The following is a 23,680-nucleotide window of genomic DNA, read 5'->3' as shown; positions in this document are numbered from 1 at the left end:
CCTCCCCCAACCCCCCTCCCCGATTCTTTCTTTGGCCCTGTTACCCTTCTGCGTCGCTGAGAAATACATCATCCACGCCTCAGCGCTCACTCGGAGGTTTCACTTGCACCAGCAGCGGGTGCGCACACGTAAGACCCACATTGCTGAATTTGTGCAAACCGGAGTGACTCATCCACCCAGCGGTTGTGTAACAGGCGGAGCTGACGGGGGAAACGAACGACTCAAGCAGGGCCGGGACTCAGTTATTCTGTAAAGACGCCTTTGAAATTGCTTCATTATTATGCAAATTGTGCTGTTTAAACAACTCGTGCACCTTAAGTGGGCCTTCCATGTTTTTTCTGTACTGTACGACACAGAGTGAAGACAACCATTTAATAAAGAAAAAAAAGAGCAAAACTAGTTTTTTTGCTTCTCAGTGTTTGACTACAGGAAATGTATGAAATTCAGGACCAAAATAGTTGAACATTCTGTCAGTGTGTAACATATGGATGAACAAAATATTGTTAATATAGTGGAAAAAAATGATCCCCCTTTTCGCCAGGGACCCTCTGCAACCCCTCGAGGACCCTTGGCTTGAGAACCCCTGCTTTAGGGAACTGTGAGGTTGTGACAAGATTTTTCAACAGATCAAACAGATGTTTGCTCGTACAACTTAAGCATAAAATCATTTTTAATATACCCTTAAAAGGCTAAATGCCGTAGGAAAGCCGAGTATTCAGTCAAAATGCATTGAGACCGGACTCTATCTGAATCTGTTCCACTAAATGGATATCACAGCATATATAAATGTTTTTTTTTGTGGAAATATTTCCCCAGCCTGCCCTGAAACCACATACCAGAGTAGGGTTCTTCAACATAAAGAATTTCCTTTGAATACCTACAAATGAAAGCCCAACCGTGACAATTATCGAGCCGTACCTCACACCCACATTTGTAATAATAAACACGCAAAACCCACACTCGCAGCCGCACACACAGCCAACCGTCAATGAGCACTTAAGGTGAGTGATGTCAAGGCAGAGGAATGTGTGCTGCCGTCTCGTGAAGATGTACAGTGTGTGTGCGTGTGTGTGTGTGTGTCTTTGTGTGCGTCTGAAATAAGACAGGGAGGTGGGGAAGCGCTGTGCATTGCCAAACATCCAGGAGACAAAGGCAGAGAAAGACAGTGTTTGCCTGAGATAGATGAGCAGAGAAACACAAACGATGGAGTGCGATAGAAGAGACGGGAGGAAGGCCAGCAGTGACTTGGGGTGGTTAATGATTTTGCCAGAAGGTCACAGACAGTGTTGACATGGCTGGGTGGAGTACGTATTGATGCGTCACTGTGTCAAGCACTGACAAATCAGCCGTGCCCTCTTAAAATGAAAAACGGAAAAAAAAAATCTTTCAAATTGATTGCAACGGGGCTGATTGGGACGAGGCAGGACACGCATGCAAAGACTGACACGCACAGGAAGTCGGTGAAATTAAATATGGATGCACAGGAGTGTTTTACACCAAAATAGCTTGATAGGTCCGTCAGAGTTCTTTGGTGTCAAATGAAAACAATCCTGCAAATCTATCTTGTATCACACGAGAACCTGAAAACCTGCATCCCATGGTTGTGCTCCATTCGGAGTCACGTTTCCTCCTGTGTCAGCTTTAGATTCATTGTTCATGAGTGTCTCGCCAGGGGGACTTTGGGCTGCGGGTATTTCGTGGAAAGTTGTTTCACAAACCAGCGGTCAGTCATCGCTAGTCATTACGTCATGAGCAGAATTGCCTGGAGCTTTTATTTATAATCTCAAAAGGGCAGCTTATGTAAGCCACAACTTCCCACAAGGTCATGTTGTTCAATTGATGACTGGTTTTAATTCAGTCTGCTGCGTCTAAGCACTGTATGACTGAGGTTCTGGAACCCGTCAATATTACCAGGAAATACGTTTGTTATTTATTTAGTATCTCTTCGAAATTCTCCATCTTAACAGTATAAGTCATAATAGCTTTGATAACGATTTAATAAATTGATACAGCTATCATTTCACTGTATTCCTTTTTCTCTTAAGTGCTGCCCCCCGGCTATTGACATCACTTGACTTTTTGATTTTTAGAACTGAACAAGAACGGGAGTGTGTCTGACCTCCAGGAGGCAGATCTCACCCTGCTGGCGTCTCCTCCAAGGACCAGGACATTGCAGAATCATCAGTATATGATATGCTATGTTATATTGACTGTTGCTTCTGTTTCGATGGCAGTTTTGGGTGAACCCCTGCCCTGCTTGAACGGTGCTTTTTGGAAATGTGACCCGTCCTGGGGTCAAAGGGGACAGAGGGGCGCCCTGAAGAGGCTGCTGTGTTTCTTCTATAACCACTGTGGCGATTCTTTTGCAGGTAAATTCCGAGAGAAGGCGTCCATCCTTCACAAGATCGCTAAGAAGAAATGCCAAGTGGAAGACAGTGAGAAGGCTAATGGAGTGGCAAGCCGTTCAGGTAAAAGAGTCACAGCTACATTTATGTTGCTCATAGATCAGAAAGGTTGTGTCTGCTTCTGTGCATCTATCTATAACTGTAAACAAGCATTATAGCAGTTTTGGAGGGTGATGACAAATGAGGTTATTCTGCCAATAGGGATATCCGATAAGAAAATACTTTTCAGTGTTGTCACGTTATTAAAACATTCTACTTGTTTGTTTTATTCCTACAAAAGCAAAGTATAAAAGCAGTAGTTTGTGTTTTTTGTTCAGATTAAATAAACAACTACACCTGTGCATAATTCCAGTCAATTGTCGTCATATATTTATTCTCAACTATTACTTTAGTTGCATATTATATTATGAATCATCAGTTTTCTGTTGCTGTTGCTTTATATTGCTTCTACTGGATTGTTCCCTCACAGAGTTAACGGGCATCACATCCGATGTTAAACAAGCATGGCATTATCAAGAACTGCCAAATTGATTGCAAGTGTTGTCTTCAAGCAGTATTTAAATCAATCACAGTCACTGCCAAGTGTTATTTATGTGCGCTTTTCACTTGAAAGAGCACCGGACCAAAGGATAAACAGGAGGCCAGTCGAAGAGCTTTCATGGCCCTCGATGTCGTCCGAGCAGCAGAATCAAAGCGAGACTTAGATGTTTATCAACAAGGCTAAATTATGCTAACTGGGCCTTATTAACATATTACCATCTCAATCAGAATTCATGACTGGTGTTTCACGCAGCACATCTTAAATCTAGTCGCTGGTGTCTGAAACAGAAGAGGATTTCCTATACGCATGTGATTAGATTCATATCGTACTTTATACCTAATATCGCAGCATCCAAGAAAAGGAGCAAGGTCACGTGTCGGAAGAGGGCGATAGCAGGTTGCATTACACAATCCAGGAATCGTACTAACTGTGGCACAACCACACTCGGATTAAAGCTGGTATAGTTTTATCATCTGATTACATGGCTTTAGGCTCTTTGTATTTTAATAAGCGCTGTTAAGTAAGTCTGGCCTCAAATGAAATGGAGTCCTACCCGCCACCAGGAAGCGAGGAGGGAGAGCGAGGATAGAAACGTGCAGAGGGGATTTCAAAAGCTTCAATATTAAAATGAGTCTCGATACAAGGATGTGATTCTTATATGGATTTAAATCACTGTCCTCACTTTTTATCTTTTTTAACCTTAATTCAAAGTGAAAATGTTAATGGAGCCTATAATATATTGACCTGAAATTGTCATTAAAACTTTTTGACACTCCTCCAATCCAACAGGCACCAATACAGGCACCCAGAGGATTTTCAAGGGGTTATCTCCTTACCATTGCTCTCATGCTGCCTCCCACCACTCTCTGCGCGTCACGACAACTAACACTATCTATTACGAGCACTGATAGCTTTTGTTCCTCCTTAATGCTTTTTCACGTTAATTATACTTCAAATGTCCCGCAGATAAGAACCTTCCGAACAGCTCCAGCGTGGAAGTGGAAGTGACACCCCCCATGAACGGAACGGCAGGGCAAGAGGGAGAGACGGTGAGTAATCGCAGCACTCATACGTGTTTTATACACACACAAGAACCTAATATGCCTGAGCCAGCCAATTGGGTCCAGTTATGAGGAGGGGACAAAAAGTGAGAGACTAATATCAAAGTCAGAGAGACATTTATAAATATTTGATGCCTCTCATCTGTGTCTGTGTTCCACCTTGGGTGTGATTGATGCAAAGGTTGCATTCACTATGGCACAGGTGACTGCTGCTGATAATTTCCCAGCATGCACTCGGGCGAGTTCTTCCATCTTCAGGCAGACCTGCCAAAGACCTGCCCAATCCCACTGAGTTCCGCAATCACACTCCTCACTCAGCAGCTGCTCCCTGCCGCTGGTCGCTGGAAACCAACTCGCATACAGAGCCAGCCCTAGTCTTTTTGGGGCCCTAAGCAGAATTTGAATTGGGACCCCCCTCCCCCCGCCTCATTGCCGCTATTGACCATTGCAAATTCTTGATCATTGACACATTGACAATTTTATTATTTCCTGCTGTGTTGCTTATACCAGTAAGCCGCTATACTTCAATGGTTTTTATTCTTAATAGCTAGCAAATGTCCAAGTGTGGTCTAGTGTTAATTGCACTTTAATATTCAAAGTACTGAGTGGTCTACTGGCTGTGTTGTACTGCAAAGTAGCAAAATAAACCAGCAATGCATTTATTTTAAACAAGTTAAGATATACTGCGTCTTTTATAAATATAAAGGCAAATGTAAAAGACAGACAATTTAAAATGTAATAGACACTTAAGGTCCCGTAAGGACATTAACCGCTCAGATAGATGGACCGCAACATGTTCAATCTCTGACAGGGACGCAGTTATTGATTAAACCAGATTATTAACTTGTCAGTCCGTTTTTGTATGATTGCAGCCACTCTATCTTTCTTGTGGGAGTATTCAAGGCCTCTTGGGGTCCCTCTGGTGGCCATGGGGGCCCTAAGCAACCTCTTAGTTCGCTTTTGCGACCGGGCGCTGCTCTCAAATGTGCCTCAGCACCGACTCGCAAAGACACATGCACACACACACAGACTTTTGACGCACTGCCCGGACAGAGTGAGTCTTGGAATGGCACCTGCAGCTGTTGTGCTGGCATGAGCCATGAAGGTGGGATACAGAGACCCGCCGGGCCAGCAGACGGTCCTGGGGCAAGAGGGCAGCGATTCAAAGTGGGCACACTGAGAGGGAAGCAGGCAGAGGAGAAATAGCATGCCCCTCATTCTTGGTAATTATATTGCCAAGACTACGTTGAGTAAAAGTAAAATACAGAGTAAAAAAGTTGCATTTTGATCTCATCTTAGTGGCGGAAATATGTATTAGTTTAAAACTAATTATTTTCTGTTTCCATGCTATGGTGATTAAGTGCATCACAATCATTCTGGGAGTTTAATTTATAAATTAAGTGAACTCTGTCAAAAATACAACAGAATAACTTGTGATGCACTGTGTTGTTTATTAACTGCTGCAGCCATACTTGTGCCAGCACAACGCATGGATACTTCATTTAATCTATTAAAAGGAACTAAGATGTATAAATACATCTGAAGGTTTCAGCAGAATCAATCATTGGCTACAGTCTGACCACAAACTAGCCTCTGGGAGCAGCAGCCAATATCTCGGGCCTCCGGTGCAGACAGTGGATACAACAATTCCCACAGAATCAATTCAATCAATTCATTAACGGGGGGTGCACATGCAGGAAGGTCACCCTCACGAGCAACAGATTCTAAGTGACGGATACACAAACTAAAAAGTGAAAGATATGTTCTCACCTGCGGTAAAGAATTGCATTGCATCACACAAACTGGAGCTAGAACCAGAGACCAGGAGGCTTCAGATTCTGTCCATTCACATGCAGCATCTGTTTATAGAGCTCATAAAAATACCCATCATAAATAGCTTCAAAATAAGGTTTGATATGATGCAAATTTAAATGTTACTATATTGTTTTGTACACAAACGCTGCTTCAGTTTTCATTCAAAATGATTCCTCAGTTTTACTATTTAAAACCATTTTCGTTTTTCATCTCAGATATCAGCAGCCAGTTGCTTTCTGGGTTAATCTTGTGCAGTTAACCTCGATTCAAGCTACTCACCCACTATGAGATTATTCTTTTTTTCTCGTGTGTAACAGGGATTTGTAAAGGTTTTGCAAATGAACTGTAATAAATGTAATATGGCCCGTAGCTTTCCGTACAAAGGTTTTTATGTAACAGATAGTTATCTTGCACGATCCTTGTTGGAACCAAGCAATTTCTTCAAAGACTAAGATATTTCTGCATCTCGAAAAATACTGTCGATGCTGCAGCACTTTGACATCCCTCCTGCGTAAGACGGAGCAGATAATAGACACACTCATCTGTAAATACAAACTCGTGTGGATGCAAATAGGAGGATCTCAGAATAGGCCATGAGCTCTTATTTGAAGCATGACCAGGTGTGTATTGATCTGTTCCGTTGCACGGAGTTGTTTTCAGATTGATCTCTCACTCTTGGGTTAAAAATAGTCTTTGCTGATAAAACTGTCATCACTCTCCCGAGGCTGAAATATTTGTGTCTGTAAAAAAACGACAAAGGCAACGCGCCGCAGATTTCTAGAATCACCTCAAAACTTTGTTTGAGGGGAAAGGTGGGTAAGCTGATGGATGGAATATGAGAAAAAGAAGCTGGACGTTTATTGGCACGCCTGGTTCTCACATGCTGCTATTTTTAGAGGTCCGTCCCACAGTGCACCTGTCTGTGTCAGCCAGGAAGTAGCTGGAAACAGCTCCCACCTTCACACGCCGCCAGAGGCCCTGTCATACTAATTGTCCAATTCCTCCTGGATGCCTTGGCAACCAAGATGGGGGAATAAGGGGATATAGTTAAGGTCAGATTAAAACCTGCTCAATTTCCCTACTCTTTTTTTTGTTGTTAAAACCCTTGAGAGGCTAACAGAAAAGATCTTATATTATAATCGTCTTAAAGTACTGAGAGGAGCGCATTCTGCATATGACTCATAGCAAATACTGTAAAAACATGGATTTTCACATTTTAACTATTCATGAGGATGTAAATCTCCTGTAATCGTTCCTTTAAATAACTTACAGGGAAACCACAACCAGCAGGATCCTGTGACTCATCCTACTTATTCTACATCAAACATTTTTTTTGTATCTATTTCCTTTTCTTTCTAAACTGAGCATTTCAGATCCAGATTGAGCCTCTGTGTCAAAAGATATTTTTATATTCTCACCATGGCAGCTGTTTCTGCACTACATGCTCCAAACAGATTAAACTGTCATGTGTTAAAAGGAAGACAAGAGTTTTATTTTAATTAACCATATTCTGTGTGTTACAACAAGGTAATACATCATGTTTGATGCTTAAAGCTGGTGTTGCTAATGGTAATAAACACTTTCAGACAACTTTATTTTTTGATTGTGACGTGAAGAGGATTTTAAATATTAACATAAAAAATGCTGCAAGAACATCTTACCAACCCTACCTTTAACGACACTTCTTTAACCATTTGTACCTCTTGTCGCTGAAGTGCCTTACACCAGTTGCCGGTGGCAGTGCTTCCCTTTCGGGTAGGCAAAAAAATAGAATAAAGCAAATGTCACACCTCCCCTCGCAGTGCTGCGGTAAAAGTCAGTCCCTTTAAGCTCGGAGTTGGCTGTGTTGCCAACTGAGGCACCGCAGGGCAGGAAAGGCCCCCAAGGGGCTGGCATTTGGTAACCAAGTCAGAGTAGGGAACACCAGCTCTATGGGGTACTTCAGCACGGAAAGCAGGTAAAGAAAATCATAAACGCACAAATGACAGTCTCACAGTGGGCTTTATTAGCCAGAAACACCTGGACTCAACTACATGCAGTCGACATATCCACAAAAAAGCTGCAATGCAATATATATGCAGCTTTACCCGTGTGGACCTAATAAGAAGCTTCTATTGCTATTATCTGGCAAACACTGCAGTCAGTGCATCATCACACTAATGAAAGCCTCTGGTTCCTTGACATCATTGAAAAGCAACAGATGAGGTTCAGAAGTGATCTTCACCGAGCCTCAGGCTTCTGGTTTTAGGCCTTTTAACAGAAAACAATGCAGCCATCTGGTTATGGAGAAGAGGAGAAATGAGGAGGCTGAGGATAAGTAATGTAAGCACGGCCTTTTGTTTGGCAGCTCTGATTACCAAGGTTACCAGGCAATACTCGACAGCAGTAGCTGTCACAGTAGGATAAGCTTCATATGATTCAAGAATTGTGCAGAAGCCATCTTCAATGATCTTTGACTGCTTCACTCTCTGGGCACGCTCAGCTGATGCCATTGAAGCTATTAAGACTTAAATGATTTTCCTGAGAAAATGATTGTTAACTGAGCAACATCTGTTATCAACATCTGTCCTGTTTTATGTGTTCCTATCCCCTTTATGTCTTTTGCACCATTCTGCTTTTTTACCCTCTTTGCTCTCCCTCAAAAGGGCAAGAGACAAATTCTAGTTCATCAGTGTGTCCTGTTTGGATCTGCATGTGTGGACCTGTTCTCCGCAGGTCCCCACGGCTCCTAGCATCCTATTTAATTGGATTCAAAGGGATGCCAGTCATCTTTCCAATCTCAGAGGGCCTTGTTGTTGTACCATTAAAGTTCACAAGTACCAGAATGTTTTAAAGAGAAGTTTGCTTTCACATAAGTCGGCACAAAAGCCAAACGGGTCAATGAAAAGCACCCCTCAGTGCTTGACTGCCCCTCAGCGTCAGACAGTGGTAGCTTACTTGATGCTGATCTGCACACAGGTGACGGGTCCTGAACTCACTTGGCATTCCAGTGGCAGGTCCAATCAGACCCCGGGGGTCAGGAGAGCCAGAGCCCTTCAGGCTCAGTGCAATCTCCCAAATCACAGTCATCAGACTCCTCTGTCTCAGAGTTACTACAGAGCAAACGCACATCGAGGTCCTGCCATCTATTTCTGCAGGTCCCTGTGCTGTGTGTTGAAGTGCTTGTGTTGCCCGCACACTTCCTGACGCACTGGATAGCTGCTATCGTGAGGTGGATCCCCAAAAAGTCGACTCAAGCTCAAACTTAGCCTTATTTTTGTCTGACATTCCCATTTGTTAAATAAAATGATGTGAACATGGCGACGGCGTGTGACAGCTCCAGACCAAAAATAAACTAAAGTGCATATTATCTTTTTGTTTCCCTCTCTTTGGTGTCTCGTCTCAGGCCGAGGATGAGGAGGAAGAGGACCAGCCTCTGAGTCTGTCCTGGCCCGACACCAACCGCAAGCGCCTCACCTACCTCTTAATCATCCCCATCGTCCTCCCCCTGTGGCTCACGCTGCCTGACGTCAGGAAACCGGTGCGTGTGTGTGCATGTGTGTGATTAAGACAAATTATATTCTCGGAACCAACAATCTGGATGACTCTGCATTTTCTTCCTGTCTTTTAGACGGCAAAGAAGTTCTTCCCCATCAGCTTCGTGGGCTCCATCTGCTGGATCGCAGGCTTCTCGTATCTAATGGTGTGGTGGGCTCACCAGGTACTGAGCTCTCCAAGGCCTGTGTGCCACTGAGGACACGGCACTGTAAAAATGATTTAATACTGTGCGGTCATGGCAGCAGTCCAACAGCAAAAAATAGTTTTCTCATTTAGACAAAATCCAAGTCAAAAAAGATGCAGCTGTCTTTTATCCCAATTTCCTATCTTTGACATTTAAAATGGAAGCACATTCTATAATCCACCCACTAATAAATAATAGCAACGGCCCTATTCAAAACAGATGGGTTGGCGGAGCCCAGACTTTTGTCACCTCCATCCGCTCCCGAGCATCACAAGGAAATTGAAAATAGCTGCAATAAAAGATTAGATTTTATTTACCCCCAAAGCTTAGTTTCCTTGTTTTCTTTTCCTTTTTTTTTACAGGTTGGAGAGACCATTGGGATTACAGAAGAGATTATGGGCCTGACTATATTAGCAGCTGGAACCTCCATCCCTGACCTCATCACTAGTGTCATTGTGGCACGCAAGGGGCTGGGGGATATGGCCGTCTCCAGCTCCGTCGGCTCCAACATCTTCGACATCACCGTCGGGTACGAGTCCGTGCAGCGTCTTACTATTTTTAAGGAGTCTGGAGGTTAAGCATGAAAGGAAATGAGATCCTTTTTTACCTTGCGGCCTGTCCTCAGGTCTATTATGAGAACAAATCCAGCATCACATATAAAAGCTAAATGTTTATATTTAAGAACTATTTTAGTAATATTATGAATCCTGGGAGCATGGAGACATTGTTTAGTTAGATAGTTAAATGTATTGTACAGGATCTTGCTATATAGCGCTTAGATATTATACCTCACAGCGTATGTGAGCAACTTAATGAACTTAGATTCCAAATTAAATTAGGAAAGTCCTGGTTGCAAAGTGAAAGATCATGCTTTGGAATGAAGAGAGGGGGACATGTGACACGTGTGTGTTTGTGTGTTTGTGTATTTGCAGACTGCCGTTCCCCTGGCTCCTCTGGTCCTTCTTCAACGGCATGCAACCGGTGCAAGTCAGCTCCAACGGCCTCTTCTGTGCCATCGTGCTCCTCTTCCTCATGCTCCTCTTCGTCATCATCTCCATCGCCGCGTGCAAGTGGCGCATGAGCAAGCTGCTCGGCTTCATCATGTTCATGCTGTATTTCGTCTTCCTGGTGGTCAGTGTCATGCTGGAGGACAAGGTCATTGCCTGTCCGGTGTCCGTCTGAGGGACGAGCGGGGGCCGACTTCCTCTCCCACGCCGCCACAACCACCACCACCACCACCACCACCACCACCACCACTACAGCCATCTTTATTGTCTGCAATCACTCTCACCTGACCTTTATGATCCTTTAACCCCTGAATTAAAGAAGAACTGGATGAGAGATTCAAATAAGAATATAGAGCAAGAAAAAGGAACGGACTGATATTTTCAGGAGGCAGGTGGTGGCGGGGAGCGGTTAAACCAAAAAGGGCACAAGACTTTGGCCTGGCTGATTAAGCATAGGCCGAACCTGAGTGGACTTTTATTTACTATATTTATTCAATTGGCCGGTGAGGGGGATTATGGGTGTATCCGCCAAATATAGAAACATTATGCATGCCATTAGTGTCACTAGAAGGCCTGAACGACCTCCTGCGAACTTTGGGGGTAAAAAACAACAACTAAAGATCCACTGAATAAAACTCTTAATTCTAAATGCCGTGATTGAGCTGAAATCCTGAGCATATTGGAACTAAGACTGAGATGCTGTCTGCAAGAGCGAAGAGGAGTTTGGGAGAATGACGGACGGCGTGGATGAACATTTTGTGTTTCCTGTCAGACGGTATTCAGCGACAAGATTCACCTGTGGGCTTCGCACCTGAGGGAAGAAAGACTGTTGCTTGGCAGACAAAATTCTTCTTTATTTCTTTTTTTTTCTTCCTTAAATGAATCCGTGCTCTTTTTGAGTGACGGGTCTCAGCTTTCCCCTCTTCCCCGCCAGATGTTGTTTTTCACCGCTGAATGTTTCTTCGGAGGATTCCCTTTAATTTTTTTGGATTCATTTTCATGAAATATATAAAAGTAGCAGTAGTTGTACTGTAGCAGTATTAGACGGTGTAGAGTCCTCTTGACAATCTGCTCCTCTGTTGTTTTTTTTCTTTCGCCCTGGACACACACATTCTGATTGTACAGACGTTTTCATGCTTCACACACACCGACTGATAACAGTGAGAAAACCGACGTTTAGCCTCTCGAAATATACAGTAGCCTTCGATACCTTTGGGGGAAAATAAAAAAAAGCTTGAGTAATTCAGGCTCATTAAAGCTCCATGATGAAGTCGATGTCAAAAATAACATATTTGAGAAGAACTTAACAGTGTTTAAGCGTCATGGTTGGTTTAGATTAGTAAATGTCTAGTGCTTTGTTCACGATAGAACTGGGCTCAACTCAAGCTCCTGGGGTCGTAGTTTCAAGGAGTCAACTGCATGTAAAATGAAAAAAAGAAAAAACACACGCAAACCAATCAACATTTGAGAAGTCGTATACCAAACATTTTAATCGACATCTTAATGCAAACCAGTGCTCAGTCTCTGTGTAGAAAATGTCAACACGTGTGGTCAACGATATCTATCGAACTTGTGCAATTTCTTTCTCGGATCAAAGGTGCTTTTGTGTGCATGTGTGCGTTCGGAGTCATCACACAACGACCATTCCTTCGATGTATCTACGAGTAGACGCGATGCTGCAACTACCTGCACAAAGAAAACATGAAAAAAAGAAATCTAGAAACCATAATCACAATCTCTCTTTAAGCTGCATAGAGTGTGGAGAACACCGATTTAACAGCAATATACTGTGCGTGTCCCTGTTGAAAACTGCACCCCCCGGCCCCTCACCCATGCGTCTGTCCCCCGCTGTTCGACGTGGTCCACAAGGCCCCCCCCCCTGTTCCCCCCCGACCATTTCTCCTAAATCGGACCTACAACCCCGTTCCTTTTAGCTACGTGGCCAGAAACACCCGCTTTACCTCAACACAGCCACTGTACAGCAGCTTCGTAGAAATACTGTAACTGTAACTGTAAAATACTAGTAAATAGATTCTCCGAGTGCGTGAGGAAAAAATGCATGCAAGGAATTTGGGCTGGTTACCCACCGACTGTACAGCCGAGCTTATCCAACTATGTATGTTCACTTTTATGCATCCATTCAGAGATGAACAGCTAAAACGCATTGGTTCTACTTTGTAAATATAAACCAACATGTATTGAATTCACTTATTGTTTATTGTGAGCAAAACACAACACGCAAGCGTTTCTTTTTAGACTTCTCGACATCCGATTGACATAAAACTGTAAACGTGCCCATTCAGTTTCTGGTGAGAAAGGAGTGTGTAAAATACCTCGGATTCAGAAGTGATGCTGCCACCGTGGTTTTCTGACATTTGCTACAGTTTGCAAAAAGAACAGGAAAAACAAAATGGAGATCCCTGCACAAAGCAAACTCGTATGTTTCAACTGTTATTCACTGTGTGCTCTCATTTTGTAGATTTCCTCAAACATCTTCCACCAACAGGATTTAACAATTCATCCGAGGGCCTCCAGGATGACTCATGTGCTTTGTGAAATTCTCCTGTGGTCATTCGCCAATAAACCTTCAGAGTGCCCACACGCTCTTCTTAACACGGTCGAACATGGAATAGTTTGGGAAATGCACTTATTCACTTTGTTTTGCCAAATATTAGGTTAGAAGTAGGACGGAGTAGTAGGGCCACTCCCAGGGAGAATAAAGATGTAATATTACAAGAATAAAGTCGTAAACTCATTGAAATTACGAAGTTAATATAGTTACTATAGCTTTTCTCAAATGATAAAGTACTTCATCTTTCGGCTCATCAGTATCATATTACTAAAAGTATCAGGACTTTGTGGAAGATGAAATATTTGGCCGTGGTCAACTATAAGGCTATCAACAATTACATGTGTGCTATTCAAGGGTTTTTGTAGTTTCTCAAGAATTAATGTGATTGGTTAGTCAAGATTTTGGATCCAGAATGAGTGAAACTCTGGCTAGCAAGGGTTCTCCTTGCTGCTCATTTCCTATTCTTATAATAATATGACTTTTTTCTAGTAAAACTACAACTTTGTTCTCGTAAAATATTACTTTATTCTCAATTACGACTTTATTTTCGTAATTATAAGACTTCATTCTTAAATACTCAACTACAACATTAATATTGAAATCCCAGGCTTTTTTATACTTAAATAAGGTCATAATACTCCGTCGTAAGGACATTAGCACTCTATTGTCTATAAAATATGTCTATATAAATACGAAGTTAGCTGGTTAGCTTAGCTTAGCTGAAGAACTGGACACAGGAGGAAACCAAAGTAGCTCTTTCACTGTTTCCTGCATGCCGACATGACAGTGGCCTCAGTCTTTTCTTCTGACCTTTGGCGAGAAAGTGAATAAACTTTTCACAACTATTGCTGAAACAAGTGAAGAGATCATTTGTTCAAGTATGGTCGACCTTCTACGGTCACATATGCATTCTGTGTATCTGTGCACGAAACCCTTTCACGACAACACTTTTCTTTCTTTCTCTAAAGTTTCCATGAAGTTTTTTGTGTGAGCATGAATGGTGAGAATTTAAAAAAGGAAAAAAAGCTAAAACCGGTTTAGCACGTGAGCTTGGCATTGATTGTGGTTTCCAGGGTAAGCGACCGTGAAAGTTGGCCACTTGTGAACATTCTTGCACTGTAAATGTTTTATTTTCTCGGTGTTAATGTAAGATTTATTTAAGGTGTACATATATACAGATACAAATTAACCGATATATAATCTATATGTGTAAAAGAAATATGTCTCTTTATGTAAAAACACAAAGTATATAATATATCAAATAAAGACAATTGAAATATGCAACAATGTGTCTGCTGGTCTTATACTACCATCACTACTCGCACACATTTACATATATATTTTGACTTATTTCGTAAAAGTTTTGAAGAGTTTCAATCTATCTCATATTGTGAAATGATTTGTCTCATGTTTCATTGTATTCGAGCAGTTGATAGTTAAATCAATCAACACCCAAATGTCGTTACATCTGCGGAAAATATTGTTTTTTATAAACCATTTTGAAACAAAGCAGTCAAAAATTGCTTTGCATTACAGGAAAAGCAACATTGACTTAGTACTACAAAATAAAAGTCAGCATTTTTCCAACTGTGCTGTATCAATCCTGACCATTCTTTTTAAAAATTGGTCTCTTGTGAGTTTAATGTGCACTGTTCCATGTGTGCATTATTTAATCGTATCATATATTAATCCAGTGACGCACAAGTAGGAACTCCTCCAGAACACAGGCCCAACTCATCTTGGAGAATTCAGAGCATCTTTTAAATGCTCGAATCTGTGTCGTCACTTCCAAGTCGTGCAAAGTTGTGCGGCAGGATGCAAACTTGGCCAAATCTTTAGTCAGCTTTTTCCTTTTTGTCCTCTTTGAATTTCCTTTAAGAAAGACTCTTCCTGCACTTTCCATGTATGATTGCTTCCAAAGAAACAAAACAGAAAGCAAACTCAGCTCCAATGAAAACACATCATTTCCAAAGCAGGTGGCCCCAGTGATGACGTGAAGCATCCTCCATGTTGTGTTTCCTTACAAGGGCAGTGATTCGCTTTTTGTTCACTTCCCATGGAGTTCCTGTGTCGGAGGATGAGTTTATGTGGGGTAGGGCGCCATCTTGGGATCACATTTAGAAGAGCCAGAGGTGGTGTTCAGATAATCCACCCACAAGTGTTTTTTTCCCCTTTCCACAGAACTGTTGTCTCATAGTTTAACATGAAACTGTATAATTCCTTGAAATTAACGGGAAACATATCACAACGTGAGTCAGTCGTCTGACCTTTTCTCCGCCTTCACTGTTTTTGATGTTTTGTTTTTCAATCGATGCGAGATAACAGACAGGGTATGTTTCCAAGGTAGGGGCGATACCAGTAAAGGACTCTTTGGGTGATCCGGCCTTGAGTCAGGAGACATCAGAATGTTTCTCTGACACTGAAGAGGCGGCTGGGACGGGGGGGGGGGGCAAAGGCGCCGGTAAACTTTAGGTTTTAGACAACGAGGGGCAGCAGCATGTGGGTGAGGTCGCAGAGGGTTAAGATTTAAAAACACGACAAGACACGCATGACATTGTTTAAACAAACTTTGATGGCCCTGTCAAAGTATTCCAACAAACTCACTTAGGCCGCCCCCACAGATATTCCCACATTTCCAGTTCTTTAAGGACTTTACAAACCCTTTAATGATCTACCATGCCATCTCTGTGCTTTCCTCAGAAGTCTATATCCCTCAGCCAGGTGCTTTTCTGCCCTTTTCACAGGAATTGAAACTGATTCTGGTGCAAACAGCTGTGAGGTAAGTCACATTATTATTCACATCATTGTATCGTACACGTCCCGTTTCAGTGAGTTGAAAACTAATGTCATTAAAAAAAGATTGTTTAAACATGATTGCTTTCCCAGAGAACCATAACCGGTTTACCTCTACCCAATTAGACATTTTAGCTTTCACTTCCTTACTGGCAAGACGCCACCTTCTTCTCCACTGGAAGTCGACTAAAGCTCCCTCCAGTACTCAGTGGCTCAACGACACCATGTCTTTTCTAAAGCTGGAAAAGATCAGATATTCAGTGAAAGGTAGCTCTAACAAATTTTATAGTAAGTGGCTTCCCTTTCTTACATTCTTCCACTCTCTCCAGTCCCTGCCCCCTGATTGACGGACAACCCCCTCTCTCTCTCTTTTCTCTCTTTCTTCTTCCTTTTCATTCATTCATTTACTTATTCTTTTTTTGTTTTTCCTTTTGTTTTGTTTTTTTCCTTTTAATTTGTTTATATTGTGCAGCTTTAATACTTAATTGTTACTTAATAGAATTTTCAGTTATCTATCTATCATTATTGTTGTTGTTTTCATTGAGTTGTGTAATGTGTTGTTCACTGGACCACGTTCATGTGGTCCATAAAATAAGAAAAACATTCTAGGAGGAAGACTGTATATACTATTCTTGATCCATCAAGATGCGCAGTGTTTTTGTGGTGTTAATGTCTCTGTGTATTGCTGATTGTCGTGCTGAGATTTTGTGATACCCAATGTAAATTTGACATTGATTCCTGACCTACTGTGCCTAACCTCTTAATTAAAAATATTAAAAAAAAACAAAAAAAAAAAGTTTGCTTTCTGTTGACCAGCGCGACGACGATTGAATTCCTATTTTCCATCAAAAATCGGCATCTGATTTTCTTTTCTTTCTGGAAACGTCATGTAAAGAGGAGCTGTAGAGAAGTTTTAAGTTTCACCAAATGATTTTAATTATGATTTACACTTCAGAGTTACGCCGATTTTCAACAACAAGAAAATTCAAAGTGCTTTACGTAAAATATGAAAGGCATCAATACAAATTGTAGATGCAGCTTAAGTAAACAGCTTATTTCCATCAGTTGAAATTTCGAGTGAACAGCTACAAACTGTTACATTTTGTGAAATGTTTCTTTTTTAAATCCTTACTCTCTATGTTTCCAAACTTGTATTAATTATCTGATTTATTCTTCTAACATTTGTGTTTATACTTCGGTGAACATTATACAATTTTGTTGGCATCCCTTTGAGCTTAATTTAAGGATTTGGAAAGTGTTACGAAAGAACCAATAACATTTTGTTGCGGATTGGGATCAGAGGGCAGATCCAGGATTCTTTATTCGATTTTTTTTTTTTTTTTTTGACATTTCCATTAATTTCCCAGGGAACAATTCATGGATCTTGATGAGAACGAATCCCGTACATTTGGGGAATCAATATTGATAAGTGTGTTAAATTTGGTGCAGCTTGATTGAATTTAAAAGGGACTAATGGGCCTTGAGCCTTGGGCCAAATTTGATTATTCAACTCTGTGTCATGTTAAAATATCTATTGTGAAAGATTTAAGTTCCCTCATTGGGGTGTAATGTGGATTTTTTACAAAAATACGTTCATTTTCATTCAGAGCTCAATTGTTTATTTTCACTTTTGAAAGCTAGTTTCACTACGAATGGTTTGCACCACACCTGTAGTTGGTTCAGGTGAATTTCAAATGTTCAAGTTTGTCAATAGACAATATGCCGTCTGAATGCATAAACTGATAATCATAGTATATTCTGAACAGACTCATGTGAAGTTGAATCAACTCTAATAGTCAAGAGGTTTAATTTATACTGATCCACCAAGATCTTTTTTTAAATTGTGAGTCAGTGTCAGTGTTGTCAGAGTCCGTGGGGATTTTCCCTCCACCAGCTCGCTTTTTACAACACTTTCAAACTCCAGTGCCAGCACTTAATAAACTCCACATGGTCCCGAGCACCAGGGGTGTCTCTCTCTCAGCCAGTCGGCTTCACTGTCGGCCAGACTTTGCCCGGTGACTTCATCTGCTCGCTGTCACAGGGTGTGTGCTCAAGTTTGAATCAGTATAAAAACATCTCAGAGGAGGCCCCCCCAAAAAATCCTGCACACTCACTCGGCCCTGTTGCAAGTGTGGGGTTGTAGAAAGGGCTCGTCTTAGGCTGCAGAGGGAGAGAACTGTTTCAAAATATCTCAGATTCAGGCGAGTCATCACCAAAACTGCCGTGTTTGGTTGTTTTTTGGTAGGCTGGAGGGAGGTGGGACCTGAGACCGAAGGTGACTCATAGGAGGGTCAGTGTGGAGAGCGAGTGCTGCACATGTGGCACTCGCGATGTGTGATTCAGCCTGGGAAGCGTCTGAGAGAGGAAATCAGCACAATAACTGTTGTCTAGCCCTGATATGTCATGATGATCGTTTATATTACTGAATAGTCAGACGCTGTGGAACAACAGCAATTGGTCTCACCTTTTCTGAACAGTTATTTTAATAAAAATAAGTAATTCAGTGTTAAAAAAGCCGTTGTTACTTTTAAGTGATCGTGAATAAAAATGTCATGACTTTGAATTAAAAGTCTCCAGCAATAAAACACACCTTTGATTAGTACAGCAAACTTTATATAATTATATCTGCCCTGTTGGACAATATCTTATCACTTGATATCCGTATTGCTCCAGAAGTAACAACTTCTAAAAAAGATCAGTAAAGATAAAGCTTTGTACCATTTTCAAATCGAAAACAACTGTTGTTGTGTTTACAAGTGTCTTTTCCACTTTCCTTTGCCATCACCTAAAGGCAAATGGCCCCTTTTGTTGTGTTTACAGTAGTGTTATATGGGTTGCTTGTATTTTGTCATTTCACTCACTTAATTGTTTTTATTTTAGACATGTAAGTATATTTTTACAAAGTTTCAAATGCATATTCAGTGTAACAATAACATTTCAGAAATTGTTTACTGTGTATCGTACAGGATTATGACACACAACTCCCAGGAGAACAAATTCAATAACGTTGACAGATTTAATTGGTGTTTTTTTGTTATAACTGCACTGTCATGAATATGTCTTGGAACTGAACTTTCTGCTTTGTAGTTGTTACTTCTTCTTAGAAAGGCGTGTCTTCACCGATGTGGGCCTACCTGTTTGAATGAAAACTGGGCCAAACTCCGTCACATTGATTACAGCCCCTTGTTTTCTGTTTACAAAGCGGTTACCATGATAAACAAATGCTTAATGTACGTAATGGAAATGCTAACCCTGTCAGGTCCTGTTATTGTTTTTACTTCTGCGTATTTGCTCTGAGGGAGTTAACAGGTGTGGCCTGTGTCGACACCTTAGGAAGTTAGTCATAAATGCCGAATGGGCCTAAATCAAGTTTGGGATTGTCAAATTGTTTTGAGAGAAAAAGAAATATGCCTTGTTCATCAGCTCAGATCTATAATCTGGGTGTCTTCTCCTAAGGAAGATTGATATGTGGGTCGGCTGAAAACGGTCTGATCATTAAACGTTTCCCTAAAGACTGAAAGGATCTACAAAAACCACAATGCAGTAATGTTTATATAAATACTATGCAGGACAGACTATTTAGTTGACGTTTAAAAATAGAATGACAAATAAAGGTAGATAGTGTGAGGGGAACCTGTTTCATTCAGGTCCTGCAAGTAAACGTACCCACACAACAATGTATAAAAACTAAATTACCTTCAATACAGAAGATTTAGCATCAAAAGTAAAGTAAAAGTATTTATTCTGTTTGACAAAGACCATTATGAGTGATCTATTATTACATGTGACATTATAACACGTAAGTAACATTTTACTTTGGGATTTTATTCAAATAAAACAATATGAGAAGTTTAAACACAATCACAAGCCAAGATGAATATTTATTAATGGATGTTTTTTAACAAAACTCTAAATTTTAAAAGTAGCTGCCCACTAACACATACATGGAGTACAAAGTGTAATATTTATCCCTGAAATGTGATGAAATAAAAGTATAAATTTGTCTAAAAATGGAAACATTCAAGTACAGCTTAAGTTCCTAAAAACTTCTGACTGAGTAGTTGCTCACTGTGGTGGAAGGACACATGTGTAGTTTCTTTGGGCCGGTGACTCTTCACCATCATGAATCAGTGCAGCAGCTGTAATTCAGTGATGGTATCTATACAAGGCAGAAAGTGGCAGCCTGGTGGAGCTGGTCGTGGTTAAGGGTCATAAAGAATCCTCTCATTCAGAGATGTTTCCGCAGCCCAGCACTTTCTGGTCTAGACACATTTTGAATCATTCTGTGTGATTCATTAATGAACTGGATCCTGTAGTCATGGTTAATTGTGTGTGTGGATCAGCAAGTCTGATTTCTGATACACTGGCACTTTACATTTTACATGTTTTTGTGGACATCACTCGCTTAGTCTGGACAGAGGTTTTTTGGGGCATTTTAAGCAATAAAAATATACAAAAAAACAACTAGGATAATGACTGATTTCATGGACTAGATAATATTTAAGAAACATATTTCTGTGGGTAAATATACCATTCCTTTATTTATAATTCTGGGGGGTTTTCTATGATATTTATAGGATATTATCCTCACTTTTATTTAAAATAATGTATAAATAACTATATTAAATGTTTACAATTACACTCTTTACAATATATAAATGTATACTAAATTCATATAAAATAAATAACACTTACTAATTAGAAAATATATAGTTTAATATTGGTGTTAAACTGTATATTATAACATTATATATTATACTATATTATATTAACATGTTTGTGTATAATATCATAATATAGATATATTTTATGAAACAATTACATTTTTAATAAAACAATACTTTCATTTTGTAACCATTTAAAAAGTTATTTATACATCGTTCAATTAGGCATGGTACATTTGAACATAAAAATTATGAAGTAAAAATTCTGAATAATCATTTATGAGTTCTGTTTAATTGTTACGTAATAGTAGGATACAGGGGATGTGCCTCTTCCTCCTCCTGTTGAATTTACGTCAATATTCCTCGTCAGCGCCCAAAGGTGCAGGAAGCCGCGGCCCAGCTGCTTCTGGCCCAGCTGCCGAACCCCAGGACACACCTACTGCACATGTAGCGTGTGACTCCGGCTGAGCAGAAGTGGGCGGTGGAAGGGGAAACTTATCTCCTCCGCACTCGGTCAGCCTGCTTTCATTTGAGCTGACGCCCGACGCCAGGACGCACGGATCCAGGACGCACGACCCAGGACAGGATGTGAGAGAGGTCACACACCTCAACAGGTAACGTAATGATAAACCTACAGGGTGAAGGCAGACAGCAGGCAGTTACAGTTGTCTATTTTATAAACGCTCCCTACATTTATTTATGTATATTTTGTAATTTGTAAACTGTAGCCATTTTTGTTGATGATGTGTCTATCAGACAACTCCCCATTATTTAATATCATTTACAATTTTAAAATGTGGTGATGGCGATGGTGAGTTACACACAGGGCAGCTGAATTCACGCTTCCTCTCCACGTTATTTCAGCACGAAGAGCCATGTGCTGATCGTGAACCCTCCTGGATGAAGGTCCCCTCTGCCAAAATACATTCAGCGGGTCATGAAATCCATCTTAACAGAAATTGAACGTGGGTCTGGGAAGGAAGGCAAGATGTTGGCATAGTTGATGAGTTGAAATCCCTGCTATGCCATCAAATTGTCATCTTTCTCTCCCCTTTGCTGCAGAAGAAGGATAATTTTCTCAAGTGCCAAATGGAAAACAGGCCTAACATGTTTACACTGAGAAACACTGCAAAACGTCCATTGTTCATTGTGCTGCTTTGTGTTTTATATCGTTTTAGCTTACATATTATCTCCTATTTTGTCAATATAAACTTTAAGAGTACAGGGATCATGCCTGCATTAGAAACAGTGAGCTGCAGTCCACAGGGTTACAATAAGACTGATTACTGAATTAATATCTTTTATTGCATTTTAGAGGAAAGCTAAAGATATATTACTTCTATGTAATGATTCCTATTGTACAAAATTGTATAATGTAACAACATATGTTGCTATAGTATTTTTTTTGCATGTGTGTCACCTTTTTTATTCCTGATGCAATGCAAAACACTTAATGTAAATTTTGCATTCGATCACAGCAGTACTGCTATATACAATCTTCTTATTAACTTCAGCTAATGCAATCTTATTTCAATGCATAAATACCAATGTTTTTATTTGCATAATGATAAAGAAACAGGTAAAAATTACATAATATTTTTGGGCTTTTTCGCGGAAGGATAGAAACATGGTTAAAATACTCTATGGAGAACTTTTTATATCAGTGGTGGAAAGTAAGGAGCCTAAAATATTACTCAAGTACTAAACTTTGGGTCACTTTACACTCCACTACATGTCAGAGAAAATTTTACTTTTTACTACATAACATCAATCTGTTATCTGGAGTTACTATTGTTTTTTTTATTTAAAACAAAAACTTTCAAACTCTAACTCTGACAGCAGCTTTTTCGCATAATGCTTTGACTTTCAAGGTAAGTATTTTGGTGTAAGTATGCACTTTCACTTATAGTACTTTAGAACTTGTACTTGTAACAAAGTGCATTTACTTTGCTGATTTACCTTTGCCCCTTCAGGTGTGTTCTTGTTGGTCTGAATGATGTTAACTCTGTATGTAACGTAGCCTTGCTAATAATAAATATGATTCAAGAGCTGAAATGAAAGATCTGTTTTGTGAAATATTTCCCAATGACTTTAATACTGTAACATTATTGAGTATTTCTAATTAATGGAATTGTGTGTAAGTACATTTTAACATGATTTGATTCATTAAAACTTATTGATTTATGATTTATTTATAGACATCTGTTCCTCTTCCAAAGTACTTCCAGTGTAGACTTTATTTATACTGCACTTTTCTTAACAATGTTACAGAGTGAACAACAAAAAACAGACAAATTATGACATGAGCAGAAAATTAATAAAATAGATCAGATTAAATTAAAACAGGAATTAGCTTGTTAGTCTGTCAGTTAGTTTCCAGCAATGTAATAAAAGTATAACATATCATATTGTTTAAAATACAATGTATTAAAAGAGATAAATATTCTGTAAAACTGACAGTCAGAAATAAAATGATGACGATGAAGTTACTTTTCCCAAACTCTGCTGATCTGTCCTCCAACTGGATTATTTTGATCAGAACAAGTTCACCTGGATTTCCGCAGCTTTCGTGACACTGGGATTGAAACTACTGATCGATTGTATTTAATTTGCGGGAAAACATTGTGTTTGGTATTAACTAAAGGGGCAATAAGATTGACCTGACCATGAACAAGCTGTTACTCCCGTAAACATTTGTCATCCACATATCTAAATGGAGGAAAATGAAACCCATGTTCTTCGGTGAGAAGGGATGGACAGTCACCTCTAATGGAGGGGAAACATCTGAAGTCTCTTCTCAAAGCTCGTGAAGATATATGAGGACCTCTAGTGGAACTAAACGAGAACTTATTTTAATTTTATTTATTCATTCATTTGTTATTATTTAAATAATTATGAATTTATGTAATATCATTTGTGCATATTGTGCTTTGTTAGTTGTTATTATTTGTCAGGATGTCAGGTCTTTAATAAAAAATTAAAAAAGTCACCGGGATTTCGAATTTTTAAATCGACCGGCTCGACGAGCCTGAACGCAGCGTCGGTCACATGACCTGCTTGCGTGGTCAAATGACAGTGTGACGCAGGGGACGCTACTTCCG

At 40.2% G+C, this 23,680-nt stretch overlaps 1 protein-coding gene across 1 annotated transcript in view; it reads left to right on the top strand.

Moving 5' to 3' along the window:
- The window catches only part of LOC132996080 (sodium/potassium/calcium exchanger 2-like), a 35,839-nt gene extending 25,114 nt beyond the window's left edge, over positions 1-10,725 (top strand). The window contains exons 6-11 of the mRNA XM_061066397.1: positions 2,370-2,468; positions 3,913-3,995; positions 9,208-9,342; positions 9,433-9,522; positions 9,906-10,072; positions 10,476-10,725. Of these exons, the coding sequence (XP_060922380.1) occupies positions 2,370-2,468; positions 3,913-3,995; positions 9,208-9,342; positions 9,433-9,522; positions 9,906-10,072; positions 10,476-10,725 (824 nt within the window). The remainder of the gene's footprint in view (positions 1-2,369; positions 2,469-3,912; positions 3,996-9,207; positions 9,343-9,432; positions 9,523-9,905; positions 10,073-10,475) is intronic.
- The last annotated feature ends 12,955 nt before the right edge of the window (positions 10,726-23,680 follow it).

This window comes from Limanda limanda, chromosome 22 (assembly GCF_963576545.1).
Source record: "Limanda limanda chromosome 22, fLimLim1.1, whole genome shotgun sequence".
Lineage (NCBI taxonomy): Eukaryota > Metazoa > Chordata > Actinopteri > Pleuronectiformes > Pleuronectidae > Limanda > Limanda limanda.
The sequence above is the reverse complement of the archived record's forward strand: the minus strand, read 5'-3'. Positions and strand labels throughout refer to the sequence as shown.